Genomic DNA, 14,182 nt, shown 5'->3' on the forward strand with positions numbered 1-14,182 from the left:
CATGGGTTTTAGCCTGCCAGGCTCCTCTGTCCATGGGATTCTCCAGGCAAGAATACTGGAGTGGGGTGCCATTTCCTTCTCCGTATACCATTAAAAAAACTGTAAGCCAATATGTTGCACATGTGAAACATATAACGTTGTGTATCAACTATACCTCAAAAAGTTTTTTAGTAATATACATAGGTATAGTTGGCTCGTTAACACTAGACTCGTGGCCAACAGGACCATAACTCACACCTGAAGGACGCTCATCTCTGGGAGATGTGTCACAGCCTTCTTGCACTCAGGGACATGGTCAGTACTAAGCTCTGTGCTGAGGACCATTTTAAACCATGAGATTGCGAACAAAAACCCCACAAAAATGCAAAAAAAACAGGTGGCACTGAATACACTGAAAGGACCCCTGCGTCGACCTGAGGGCTGGTACAAGACGGTGGAGCGTCGCCTGGCTCCGCCTCAGCTGGGAACCTGCTCGGCAGGTGACGCCACTCTGCACATGTGGCGTCACCTGCCATATACGACTCTTAAGGCAGCTCGAGTATGAATTTTTGGGTGATGAATAAATTGTAATGAGTGGGCAGATCTGCAAATACAGAATCCATGAATAATGAGGGTCTGCCATATCTGCCCTGCCTCTGTGTGACGCTGGTTGGGCTATTCCAGAAACCGCTAGATTTTTTAAAGCTTCAACGTGCTATGGACCAAAGGCAGGGGTGGTGGTGGGGGGAGACCCCTAGAACATCTAGAGAACCCCCAGCTGTTTGGCTCGGTGGCTCTGGTGGCAGACACTCAGGACCACCATATTCAGCCCTGGAGGAGATCAGTGGCTCTTGCCTCATGCCTCAGTAAAGCTAATCACAGTCCTCAGCTTCGGGCCCTGGAGTGGCTCCTCTTGCCTGCACTGTTTGGCCAAGGGCTTGCCACCAGGGCAGGGAATTCTCCTTTGCCACCCACCACGCCTCCTTCTAAAGGCCCCCTCAACGGTTTCCTTCAGGAAGGTAGACAGGCCAGTACCTGTGATCTCGAATTTATTTCCTACCCAAGGACTTGGCTTTCAAGGGTTCAGAGAAACCCTAGACTCATATGCGTAGTTTCACGTGTACGAGCTTATCTGCATCCCGTCATCTTCTCCAAGGGACCATGGCCCCAGCAGGTCAAGAGCACGAGTTAACGCGAGGTGGTCACCAGGAGCCCCTGCACCACGTCTGGAAGGAATCCTTCAGCCTCACCTGGGCCATTCAGTAAGTCCACCCAAGCCAGTGCCCTGAGCTCCCCCTACCCTAGGTGGTTAACATCCTCCCCCTCTCCCTACGGGGCCCCACGTGAGATTATGAGGTTACAGGGCAAACAGAGCATCCCACCCTCGCCACAAGGCCCTGAAGCGAGAATGCTTTACCAGCCGAAAAATGTGGATGTCCTGGTTCCTGGTCACCAGATGTGCGTTCTTCGCTGTGCATGTAGCTGTCTCCAGCTTGTCTCCCGTCAGCATCCAAACCTGAAATGACCGCAGGGAAGACGTCCCCTCGGTGAGCCTTCAGGCCGGCCTGTCGTCCGTGTCAGCTGGGTTTCCAAACACATCACGCTGAACTGATAAGCTCCAACTACCTCTAGGCTTACAGTGTCCCCCAAGCACTGCAGGGAAAGCCCTGGTTCAAGGGCTTCAAGACCCTGTTGCCTGCTGCTGGAGGAGCAGAAGCTGGCGCAGCACTTTCGGGAAACGGCCCAGCGTGCCTTGGCAGACACGAGAAGCCCAGCCGCTGCCCTCCTAACCCCCCTTCTGGGAATGTTTCTGAAAGCAGTAAATAATCTCAACGAAGGGGGAGGCTGTATGGATGGGGGATTGCTTCCATGTCCTACAAGAAACTGATTCGTCACGTTGCTGCTGCTGCTGCTAAGTCGCTTCAGTCGTGTCCGACTCTATGCGACCTCATAGACGGCAGCCCACCAGGCTCCCTCGTCCCTGGGATTCTCCAGGCAAGAACACTGGAGTGGGTTGCCATTTCCTTCTCCAATGCATGAAAGTGAAAAGTGAAGTGAAGTCGCTCAGTCGTGTCCAACCCTCAGCAACCCCATGGACTGCAGCCTTCCAGGCTCCTCTGTCCATGGGATTTTCCAGGCAAGAGTACTGGAGTCGGGTGCCACTGCCTTCTCCGATTTGTCACGTTACATGGGACCTTTCCACACAGTCGGATTCCCCTGTGTGATCTCAGGAGGCTTGAACGTGAAAGTGTTTATCGACTCTCTGCGACCTCATTGAGTGTAGTCCGCCAGGCTCCTCTGTCCATGGGATTCTCCAGGCCAGAATACTGGAGTGGGCTGCCATTCCCTTCTGCAGGGGACCTTCCCCATCCAGGGACCAAACCTGAGTTTCCTGCACTGCAGGCAGGTTCTTTACTGTCTGAGCCACCAGGGATGCCCCAGGGAGCTTCACCCTAGCTGTAAACTGCCAACGGTAAACATGCCAGGTTCCTCATCACCCTATAACAGAAATTCTGCGTCTCACTGCTGTGGGCTCAGAGAGGGTAGGTGAGCTCCCCAGAGCCACAGGGCTAGCCCCTGTCCTGACCAGGCCCAGAACCCAGATCTGCGGAGTCTAAACCAATGTGCTTCCGGCTCCGCCTGTTCACTCTTTAACTGTTATCTCTGCTCCCAGGACGGGGGTGGGGGTGCAGGCACCTTAGAGTCATGGGACAGGGACACCTTGGCATGAGGGGAAGAGCAGGGAAGAAAATAACCATGAAGGTTCTTCACCATGCCAGGCACCGCCTCAGCTCTGTGCATTTAACCAAGGGTTCAGGGCACTGTCCCTTCACACACCCTTATGAGACAGGAAATGGAGGTGCTGTGAAGTCAGGCCACCAGTCAAGGGCCACAGAAGTCGTCGGTGGGGAGGCAGGATTTGAACCCCCAGGCACCAGGCCCTGCTGGGGGCCCCTTGCCTCTGGATTTGACCCCCAGAGTATGTCGGTGTTTTCCCTCCATCTCCCACCTGGTCTTAAAAACAGTGCTGTTGTTCAAGAGGGAGGGGGCATATGTATACTGCTGGCTGATTCATGCTGATGTGTGGCAGAAACCCACACAACACTGTAAAGCAATTATCCTCCAATTACAAATAAATAACAATGTTGTTTTAAGTGATCCCAGTTCGGCGCCAGTCTTCAGGGTTCTCTGTAAGAGAGCAAACCCTGGGACAGGAGCTGGAAGGCTAGAGTTCCAGAAAACCATGGAAAGTCCTGAGCGCACTGAGGCTACATCCCTCGCAGAAACACAGGCAGGGCCCCACGGGGAAGCCCCAGTCCCAGGTCTGTGGTTCCCGGCATGAGAGCCTGCGTGTGGAGGCACCTTGCGCGGCCTGGGGGGCTGCACCCAGGAAGAGAGTGAAGTGGAAGTTCCCAAGTTCTAACGCCTCCTGGCCTGTGAAACACCACACGTTAGACGGTCATCACAAGCTAGCCAGACCCCTAACTATACACTCCACGCCCTCCCCCTCACAATGGAAACCAGCAAAGTCCAGTGCACGCTCTATGAATAAAACACCTCTTTTGGAGAGAATGGTTTTAAGGAGGGGAAAAAACCTCAGGACAAAGCCAGTGGCAGAAACTTGGAATCTCCCAGGTTCCTAGAGGAGAGGTTTTAGAAACTGGCAGGAACAAACACAACATGCCCCAAGGCGTCAGAAATGGGCCTCTCTGACATCAGACTTTGTGCAGAAACGGGATCTCACTGGCGATTTCCTTGCAATGAACCAGGCCTGTGGGCCAAAGACAAGTGACACTTTGGTTTGCAGTGAGACACGCCCACACACGCGTGAGCCCCCGTGGGCTAGAAGGTGGCCGGAGCTGGTTTATGACCGCAGGCCTCATGCCTCTTGTTCACACCATCCTGCTCATAAGGACGCCTGCTAGACGCGGGCCCCAGGACGTGGTTGGGTAGAGACAGGCCACTAACCGACGTTATCTTCAGGAGCTTCTAACCCATAGGGCTTCCCCGGTGGCTCATACGGTAAAGAATCTGCCTGCAATGCAGGAGACCCAGGTTCCATCCCTGGGTTGGGAAGATCCCCAGGAGAAGGGAATGGCAGCCCACGCCAGTATTCTTGCCTGGAGAACTCCATAGACAGAGGAGCCTGGTGGGCTACAGTCCATGGGGTCACAAAGAATCAGACATGACTGAGCAACTAACACTTTGACTTGGTAACCCAAGAGCTTGCTAATCCCTCTCTTGGGTCCACTGAGATGGAGCCTGCTCCCCAGACGCCCTCTACTGGCCTCTCCAGATTAAACAACTGGATATGAACTTTCTGGCCCCCAAACAGGAGAGTACAAGAACATGAACACCGCAGGGTGCTGGGGCGGGCGGTCACTCTGCCAGGCAGCTATTCATTCACCTAGACCATAAAACAGCTGGCTGGCTGGCCACTCGACAAGGATGTAACAGATACCCCAAGCATGCAGGATACGGAGGGCCTGAGCTAAGGTGAAGCTCCCGGGCCTGCCTTCATGGAACCCAGTGTGCAGAGGGCAGCCACCGGCAGAAGGACACACAGGACGTCTTCTGAAAGCGGGCTGTCAGCACAGGAAGGATGGAGCGCTTCAGGTCACCGTCCGAATCTGGCTCCCTGTGCTCCCTGTCACCGCTTCCACCCTCTGCCCCATCTCTAATTTTCAGCCTCCACTGAAGAGCCCACTCGCCCAAGCCTGGATCTGCTACCAGGCGGCAGGCGCGCCGTACCTTGATGCCGGCGTTCCTCAGCGTCTCCAGGGTGGGCCTCACGTCCGCCTGCAGCTGGTCCTCCACCCCCGTCAGGCACAGCAGCTCCATCTCCATCTCCAGGCTCTCGATCACCGTGGCCACTTTCAGGGAGCGGTCATGCACGCTCAGTTTGGCCTGGACATAGCGGGCCTGGGACACACCAGGGACCACGGTCACGCCGTGGCGTGGGGAGGTGCACGGCAGGCCAGGCCCGCTTAGGGCAGGGACCCCAGCCCCTGGGTGAACCTCAAAGTGGTGAAACTGAGATCTTCGGCCTCCTTCCAAGCTCATCAGCCCAGACACCAGAGGTGGAGACCAGAGTCCCAGCCTTCGCTCTACGCTCACCTGCTGCACAACTCCCAGCAGGTCGCTAAACTTCTCTGAGCCTCAGTTGTCTTCCTCCACAAAGAGACAATAATAGCCCCGACTGGACTGAGTTTTCACAAGGATTAGCACAACTCTAGACCTCAAAAAACAGTAGGTTCTCCCCCATAAACATACACTGTAACCAAGAACCAGGTTGTCTAAAGACGACATCCCACTTCCAAAGACTACTGACCCAACCCTTCCGTTTAACCCCTCTTTATACGGTTAGCAAGGATATGGTCATTTCAAAGCATATGCCTTTAAAGTTCAGAAAACAGTAGAATGCATCAGGGCTAGAACTCCTGTTAAATCAAACTTCACAGAGAACTCACGCCTGTGAAAGGGACAGACTCAAGCACAGTTTATCCGGGTGGAGCAGGTCAAGGCCCCCAGAAGCCTCTCCCTGCAGCCTGCTCTCTCTCTCCCTTCCAGTCATGTATAAATATAGTCGTTTAGCTTTGTGCCAGGACAGGGGGTACAACAAGGACCCCTCCTCAAGGAGCACACAGTCCATGGGACAGGATGACAATTAACAAGACATATTTATACCGGAAGGCTTGGCTGTGAAAGTCAACGACCTAGTTCACAGCCAACACTTTCTACAGCTTAAAAAACATCAGAGCCCCAAGAAAGTTTACAATTTCAAATTTAAAGGTTTCATTTCAAATTTCCTAGAAGATTTACAATTTCTACCCTAAGTGCTGGGGTACAAGAGCAAACCAGACCAATAAAGTTTGCTCTCAAGAAGATTTTATTCCAAAAAGAAGATATTAAAGAGAGCGTTGAAATATACACATTAACAAAGTCGTCATATTACAGCTATTGATAAACGCAAATGAAGAAAGCTCAACAGGGTGACGGGGGAAGGGATGAGGTAGGACTGCCTTAGATGGGGAGCCAGGAAGACTTCTCGGAGGAGGAAGCATTTGAGCTGAGACCCAAAGGCAGCAAGCGAGGCAGGCCACGGGGTTCCACGAGGGAGGAGAGTTCTAGGCAGAGAAAAGAAGCTAGTGTGCTCGGAAATGACATTGGCCTGGGCCAGAGCAGAAGGACGGGAGGGAAGATGGCGAGGGGGGCGGGGCTCAAGGCCAACAGGAAAGTCACAGAACCCACTTACCTCAAAGTCTTGATACTGCTCCTCTGCTAGAGATTTCTTCGCCACCACGAGCACCCGGAGCCCCTCCCGGGCCATGTTCCCACACTGAAAAGCAGGCGCCGGTCAGTGGAGAGCCGCGCTGAGAGCTGAGTCCCCACCTCTCCCTGGGGATAGCTGGAGGCTGAAGCAGATGGGACCCCCTTCCAGTCCAGGGAGGAGCCCTGGCAAATCACAACACTGCTTCCTCCTAAAGCGATCTCCCTGAGCAAACCTTCTAAAAGAGGTTCAAAATTTAAGCCAACAGAGTCTGACTTAAATCTGGATATTTCTGGCTCGTTGGAAAAAGTGCACCTCTGACAAGAGCACTTTCCCAAATGACCACAGTCAATGACACCACAAGGCAGCTGTTCCCGTGAAACACAGTTGTCAGGCGAGGAATGTGCCAATATGTTTAACACACACCGTGTGACTCTGCCAGAAAGCACATCCCGGCCCGTCTCAGTCACCTGCCTTACCTGCCCGGCCCCTGTCGGCATGTGGGACTGCTAGCTCGCTAATCAGAAATGTATTGTCACTGAATTTAAAATGTGAATTCTGCAACTGGAGCTGGGAGATGGCACAGAAACGGCCTGAGACAACGGGCAGTTCCTCCCTTCCAGGGTATGGCCAGTTCCCACGTCACAGCCTGGGACAAGGCAGCCTGGGGCTGGGGCCCCACAATGCCCACCTCCTGGTACCCACATCCCTGTATGATCACCTGCTCTGAGGATGCAATGGACCCAGGGCCTTCCTCCCGACAGACAGAACGCGGCTAAGTGAGGGAAGGTCATTTCAGAGGCGGCGGCTCCTGTTTAACCTCTGTTCCCGTGCTTGCTGTCTCTGACAAAGCCAGGGCCACGTGTGTGCTGCCTTACGCACAGACCCACAGCGCGAGGAACATGGCTGCCTCCGGCCAAGAGGCACTGCGGAGCTGAATCCCACCCCCAACTGCTAAGCGAGCTCAGAAGCGGGTCCTGCCCCAGCCGAGCCCTCAGATGAGACCCTGGCCCTGCGCGACCCCTTGACCCTGGCCCAAGAGCTGAGCAGAGGGCCTGGCTGAGCTGTGCCTGAAGTGCTGACTCGCAGAAGTTGTAAGAAACAACCCTTCTTTCTAAGCTGCTGAATTTGGGGGTGACCTGTTACACGGCTTCAGCAAACGCACACAGGCCCCCGCCTCCCCGTTCACACGAGGGACAGGCTCCAGAACGCGCTTCCTGGGCCCCACGTCTGCGCCGTGCATCCCGCTTACCTCTTCCTCCAGCCAGTCGTTATACTGCACGATGCCCGCCATGACCACATCTGCTCCCTTCATGTAGAACGTGATCTCCCCAGTTGACTCATCCTGGAGAAGGGGCGGGGGGCGGGAAGCATGAACACGCGGGAGGAGCCTGCCTTCCGTGCCAGCGCCCGCTGCCCACGAGCGGCGCCACGCGAAGTGTCCTTCAGCGGGTGTTGCTGTGTGCTCACTTGGCCAGAGATGGAAAGCGAGATGCCGGGGGTTGGGGCGGCAGGGGAGAGCTTGCTTTGGGGCAAAGGCCACAGAAGAGAGAAGAAAACTCAAAGCCCTTGGAAGACGGTTAAAGCATCAAAGCCAGATCAACAGGACTGAAGAGCTCTGTTTTTACAGGTATCCCTATTCTAACAGAACGGACTCCCACACTGGAAGACCGTTTTAAACTGATACACAGGGCAGCCAGGGTGGCTGAAAGGTGGTCTACCGGAAAGAGTCTGGGAAGTAAGATAATTCTCGGGGTCAGGGCTTCTCCGCCTCAGTGATGTTGACACTAGGTAGGGGCTGGAGAATTCTTTGCCACAAGAAGGCTGGACTGTGCATTGCACCATCTCTGGCAGCATCCCTGGGCCTCTCCCCACTAGATGCCAGCAGCAAGCCCCATGACGACAACCAAAATCTCTCCAGATATGAACAAACATCCCCTGGAGGACACAGCGCCTCAGCTAAGAACCACCGGTCTAGGCAAAGCTGGACCCTAAATGAGGTCCAGCTGGACCCTAGCTCAGCCCTCGACTCGAGGACTCAGCTAGAGAAGAAAGTACGCAGATTCTCGGTCCACACCAACCAGCTGTTCTGGGGAGATGGTGACATCGCAGCCCAGCCGTCAGATGCTCAGACCCAGCACCAGCTCCCGGCTGTGTGCACCTGGACAGACTGCTTCTCATCTCTAGACCTCGCTGGCCTCCTCTGTGAAGCTGGGATCCTAACAACTCTAACCATGTGGCTTGCTGGGGCTTAAGTGAGATAATCTACATAGAGCAGCGAGCAAAGGGCCAACACCTACGAAACTGCTGGCCCAGAGTTACTACTCCTGTTGGAGTGACAGTAACTCCTCGAGACCCTCAGCTGCACTGCTTGTAGAAAACAGGGGTCTGAATGAGGGTGGTTTTGTCCCCAGGGGACTTCCAACTCGTCTCAACACGTATCTGACTGTCTCAACCCGGAGGTGCTACCCGCATATAAAGGCTAGAGAACAAGGATGCTGCTCCCCATCCTAGGGGCTCCCCAGGGGGCTCGGTGGTAAAGAATCCGCCTGCCAATGCAGGAGGCGTGGGTTCAATCCCTGGGTGGGGAAGATCCTCTGGAGAAGGAAATGGCAACCCACTCCAGTATTCTTGCCTGGGAAATCCCATGGACAGAGAAGCCTGTAGGCTATAGTTCATGAGGTCACAAAGAGCTGGACATAACTTACCAACTGAACAACAACAATCAGCCTACGATGCCCAGGACAGTCCCCGCAAAAGAGAATCATCCGACCCCAAACGTCAGTAGTGCGGAAGTTGAGAAGCCCTGGCTTTAAGGAACTGATGGTGAAACTGCTGATTCTTATCCCGTGACTCTTCCCTCAATGACCTTCATCACAGGGAACCTGGAGGCAGTGGAGACGGGCAAGGGGAACAGCCCAACCACCACCCCCTGCGCCTAAACTCTGCTGCCCCAGGAAGCCCAGAATGCATGGTCTCTAAGCTCCTCATGGAAGAGGAAATGAATACCCAGTGCCAAACCAATGGTACAGTTTCATCTTCTAAAGTAACTTCTGAACACCTCTGATCACTGACCATCTTTTCGAACAGCGTGCTTACTCGTAAAAGCACCCACAGGCCACGACGAAGCACCCACAGGCCACGACGAAGCACCTGCATTTTAGCCGCATTACAAATGCAGGCTGCTTCTTTGATGGACTGCATCTATGCTTGCTTGTGACCCGGGCCAAAGATAGCCATGGGGCCTGAACATGAACACATCAGGTTTCTCTTTTTGCTCTTCATTTCCCCTTCACCCAAAAGGCGCTGTGGAAAACAATGCCCTCCACCCCAGCTTCGTCTGCTCCAGCAGGGGCTCAGAAGAGCCTGGGCATCTCGGCCAATATAAATACTGCACTGACTCTCTCCTCCCCTGAGTCACTTCCTCCCACCAAGTTCATCTCAAGGTTACTCCGTTCCCATATTATGGCAAGATTATGCTGTAAATCTACAGAGATCTGCCCGTTGTGTTGCATCGTTTGGGGGCCTCATCTTTTTCCACTGTGGTCTGATTCTGGCACCTGTTCAAAGGCTTCTTTTATTCAGACAATGACAAGGGTCACTGGGTCTCTACCAACGATCCGACTTTGGCACGCCACATGGGAAGGGTGTAGGAAGGGCGATGGAACATCTTGAAAAACAACGAAAACAAAACCAGCGGCCCAGAGCTGAACACACAAGCCCCAAGGAAACCAGCTTCTCGAACCTGGCCGACCTTCTTAGAAGAGAGAGTCATGCAAAGACCAGACCTTGCTTTGTGAGTGTTCAGATGCTGCTCAGTTCCGCCCATAAGCTCACAGGTGTTTGAGGGTTGACGGGGACTTCCCTGGTGGCCCAGCGGTTAAGAATTCACCTTGCAATACAAGGGACACGAGTTTGACCCCTGTTCGAGGAACTAAGATCCCACAAGCTGGAGAGCAGCTAAGCCCGAGCATCATAACTAGGGCCCATGTGCTGTGACCAAGACCCAACTGAGCCAAATAAATAAATAAAAATAAAAATACACTAACTGTCAACAGTCATAAACCAAGATGAGAACCGTTTTGTAATAACTGAGGGCAAACCTCCTCACATCAGGAAACTGGACCCACAACAGGCAGAAAAGATGGACACCTGGGAACAGAGTTTCTCAGCCCCGGCACGACGACCATTCAGGGTGGAACATTCTTTGTTAGGAGGCTGTCCTGGTCTCTACCCACTAGATGCCAGTGGCATCACCCTCTGAGTTGTAACAACCAAAAAATGTCTCCACACGTCCCCACGTCCCCTGGGGGTAAGATGGCTCCAGGATGAAAGACATTTAGTGAAAAGATGACAGTGAGGTTTGTGCAGAGAGGTGAGCTAGTCCCACGGCCCTGAGCTGCACTCAGCAAAACCAAGACAAAGAGGGAGACGGGTCAGGAAATAGAAACATCAGCAAAATAACCTGCATTTCATTAAAGACAACTAACAAAGATGGACGTGCACGGATTCACTGTTTGTATTGAGACACAGAAAACAATCTAAGTGTCCAGGAAAGTGACCTTTGATTAAATGATGCTACATTTTTTCCAACAGAACGCTAAGCGCTCATAAAAAGCATGTTTTAATGACAGGAGAATATTTTTAGCATACCTATCGTTCAATGGAGGGGGTGGGATTTTACAAAGTTTTAGGTAGAGTTTGATGTCAATTTTATAAAAATGTGTGTGGCTATTTACACTCATTTATGCTTAGAGAAAAAAACAGAAGGGAAATTCCCTGGAAAGGCAGGAGTGAGTGAGTCAGTCTTTGGGTGCTGGAAACACAGATGGATGGCTCTACCCCTCCGCTTTAACATGTATTTGTTCTGAATGCCTTAGGTGGCTGCTGATTTTTCAAAGTATGTCCTGGGAAGGACAGAGAGCCCATCCAACAGTATCCCAGACATACACCCCATTCTTGCTGAGGGCAGAGCCAGGGGTCACGGCTCGTAAACTATGATGCGAGCCTGGGCATGAGAGCCCTTCGCAACACACGGGAGGGGACGTACTGTGCCCGCTTCTAGAACAGCTGATATCGGGACTATCTGATGATGATCAACCCCCAAATGACTCCAGCAGAGCCCACGGCCCTAGAACTTGGAAAAATAATGGCTGGGACAAAATTACAGTAGGAGATAATGACTCTAATTCCTCCGGAAACACCCACCCACAGGATTCATGTGGCTGCCTCCAGGCCATGGACGTTCTTGACATCAGACATGAAGTCAAGACATGGTTTGAAGGCATGGGGCAGGCAGGGTGCAGGCCAGTGGGTCCCACTTAAAAACTGCCAAGGATATACATCCAGTGGAGTCTGAGGACCTACTGGCCTCAGGGACACAAAGCCCCTTAAAGGGGGTTGTTCTCAAGGCACATCCCCTGCCGCGTGTCACTGGACCATCAGGACCATGTCTAACCCTAACCTGGAGAAGCGGCCTCTTCAATGACTCCCACTTCCCCCATCAAGTGAGGGGGTCGGACCCAGTGACCCGCTTCGGATAACAGAAGGCGCCAAAAGTGTCTCTGCTGCTGCTGCTGCTGTTTAATCGCTAAGTTGTGTTTGACTCTTTGGCAACCCCTTGGACTATACAGCCCACCAGGCTCCTATGTCCATGGGACTTCCCAGGCAAGAATGCTGGAGTGGGTTGTCATTTCCTTCTCCAAAAGTATATCTATTCTCCAATAAAAATTAGTTTTAAAAAAATCAGATTTTTTTGGTAAAATATAAAACTAATTAAAAATAAAAGCAATTTTAAGGCAGGAGTTAAAAGAGCATCTACAGCTTCCTTCATGTAAAGCTCAGAGAGACAAAGTCAGTCCGTGGTAGAAATGGGACAGCGGTTAGGCCCTTGTGGGGAGGAAGGATGCCAAACCAGAAAGGGGCACAGGGAGCTTCTGGGGTGACGGTGGAGGCGTTCTGGCCTTGTTTTGGGCACCAGGCAAGTTGCGCTAATTTTGTAAACACTTAAGCTGCACATTTATGAAGACTGCACCTTTCTCTGTGTATGCTGTACTTCCATAAAAGTTTCAAAAAATTTAAAAAGAAAATCTGAAACATCCAGGCCAAAATGACACGCTGCTGCATGATCACATGTTTTTCAGTAACTTTTGTGACTGTATGAACGAAAAATCACTGAAAATATTTTACTACGATAAAGGTGTCAAGACTATTCAATGGGGAAACAATGGTCTCTGCAACAAACGATGATGGGACAACTCATATCCACAGGCAAAAGAATGGAGCTAAAACCCCCACCTCACACCACACACAGGCCTCACTCAAAATGGACTGATGATCACAAGAGATAAAACTACAAAAACTTTTCAGAGAAAACACGGGGGTGAATTTTCATGACCTTGGGTTTAGTTCATGACTCTTAGGTATGACACCAAAGTCAAGAGCAACAAAGGAAAAAAAATAAATTTCACTTCATCAAAATGAGTAACTTACGTGCATGAAAAGAATTTTATCAAGAAAACAAAAACATAAGCTAGAGTATGAGAGAAAATATTTGTATGTCATATCTCTGATAAGGGACCTAGACCTTATAATGAACTCTTACAAGACAACGATAAAAGACAACCCAATTAATAAGTGGGCAAATGACTTGAACAGATGTCTCCAAGGAAGAAATACAAGTGACCAATAAGAATATGTCAAGATGCCCAACATCATTAGCCGTTAGGGAAATGCAAATCAAAACCACAATGAAACACCACTTCATAGCAACCAGGATGGCTACAATGAAAAGAAAATGGAAAGTAACAGGCATTGAGGAAGAGAAACCAGAACTTCACATGGTAGAATGTAAACAGTGCATCATTTTGCAGAAAAGTTGTGGCAGTTTCTCATAAAGTTAAAAGAGAATTATCCAGCAGTTGGGAAACAGACCCAGCAATTCCACTGCTAGGCATCTATCCTGGGGAACTGAGGATAGGTACTTACATCCTTTTACATGAGTGTTCACAGTAGCCAACTATTCACAATAGCCAAAAGGTACAGACAGCCCAAATGCCCACTCATGGGTGAATGGATAACCAACATGAAATATTATTCAGCCATAAAAAGGGATGAAGCATGGATACAGGCAACAGCATGGATGAATCTCTAAAACTTTAGGCTAAGCGAAAGGAGCCAGGAATATCGTGTGATCTCATTTACATGAACTGCCCAGAACAGGTAAATCCTAGGGACAGAAAGAAGACTGGAGACTTCCAAAGACGACAGGCAGGGAGGTTTGAGGAGTGACTGCTCAATGCTGAGGTTTCCTTCGAGGGTGACGCAAGTGCTTCAAATCTACAGAAGTGGTGGCTGTACGACATTAGGAATGTACTAAATGGTAATAAATTAATCATGTCAGGAATTTCACCTCAACAGAAAAGAAGATATTTTGATTAAATCAATGAATATACAATGAGAAATGTATTATTACCAAGAGCTGCCCGATCTACACTCATTAGACCTTTCACTCTGAAATGGGGTTGACCAAAAAGCTGAGCAGCTATCAGAGATCTGTCCAACTGAAGAACAAATTCTCTTACTGCAGAGGGAACTGTATCCTCTTGTTAGTCTGAACAACAGGCAATACTAGAGGAAAGAGAGGGGTAAGAAAGAACGTCCAGCCAGAGACACACATCAGACTTAGGCATGTTTCTTAAAAAACAAAACCAAAATTTTTAGCCATAAATGAAAGACAACTCACCCTCACGATGATGCCCATGCGTTTGCTTTCGTAGGTAAAGGGGAAGAGCTGCAAGATGGTGAAGTTCAGGATCTGGTCGCCAGGGGTCCTCAGCTGCACGGAAGACTGGTCGCGGCCCACCAGCGTTAAGCCCACACTTTCAGTCCACTGCACCAGGGCCACCTAAACGAGACAAGGGCCGAAGGTCA

General features: G+C 51.2%; 1 protein-coding gene across 3 annotated transcripts in view; it reads right to left on the minus strand.

The window, feature by feature from the left end:
- ATP9A (ATPase phospholipid transporting 9A (putative)) overlaps nt 1-14,182 on the minus strand; it is a 129,081-nt gene that overhangs the window by 20,267 nt on the left and 94,632 nt on the right. For all 3 annotated transcript variants that reach the window (XM_018058040.1, XM_018058042.1, XM_018058043.1), the window contains exons 15-19: nt 13,995-14,156; nt 7,503-7,595; nt 6,236-6,319; nt 4,732-4,902; nt 1,397-1,495 (exon numbers count right to left, since the gene is read on the minus strand). In XM_018058040.1, the coding sequence (XP_017913529.1) occupies nt 1,397-1,495; nt 4,732-4,902; nt 6,236-6,319; nt 7,503-7,595; nt 13,995-14,156 (609 nt within the window). The remainder of the gene's footprint in view (nt 1-1,396; nt 1,496-4,731; nt 4,903-6,235; nt 6,320-7,502; nt 7,596-13,994; nt 14,157-14,182) is intronic.

This window comes from Capra hircus, chromosome 13 (genome assembly GCF_001704415.2).
Source record: "Capra hircus breed San Clemente chromosome 13, ASM170441v1, whole genome shotgun sequence".
Lineage (NCBI taxonomy): Eukaryota > Metazoa > Chordata > Mammalia > Artiodactyla > Bovidae > Capra > Capra hircus.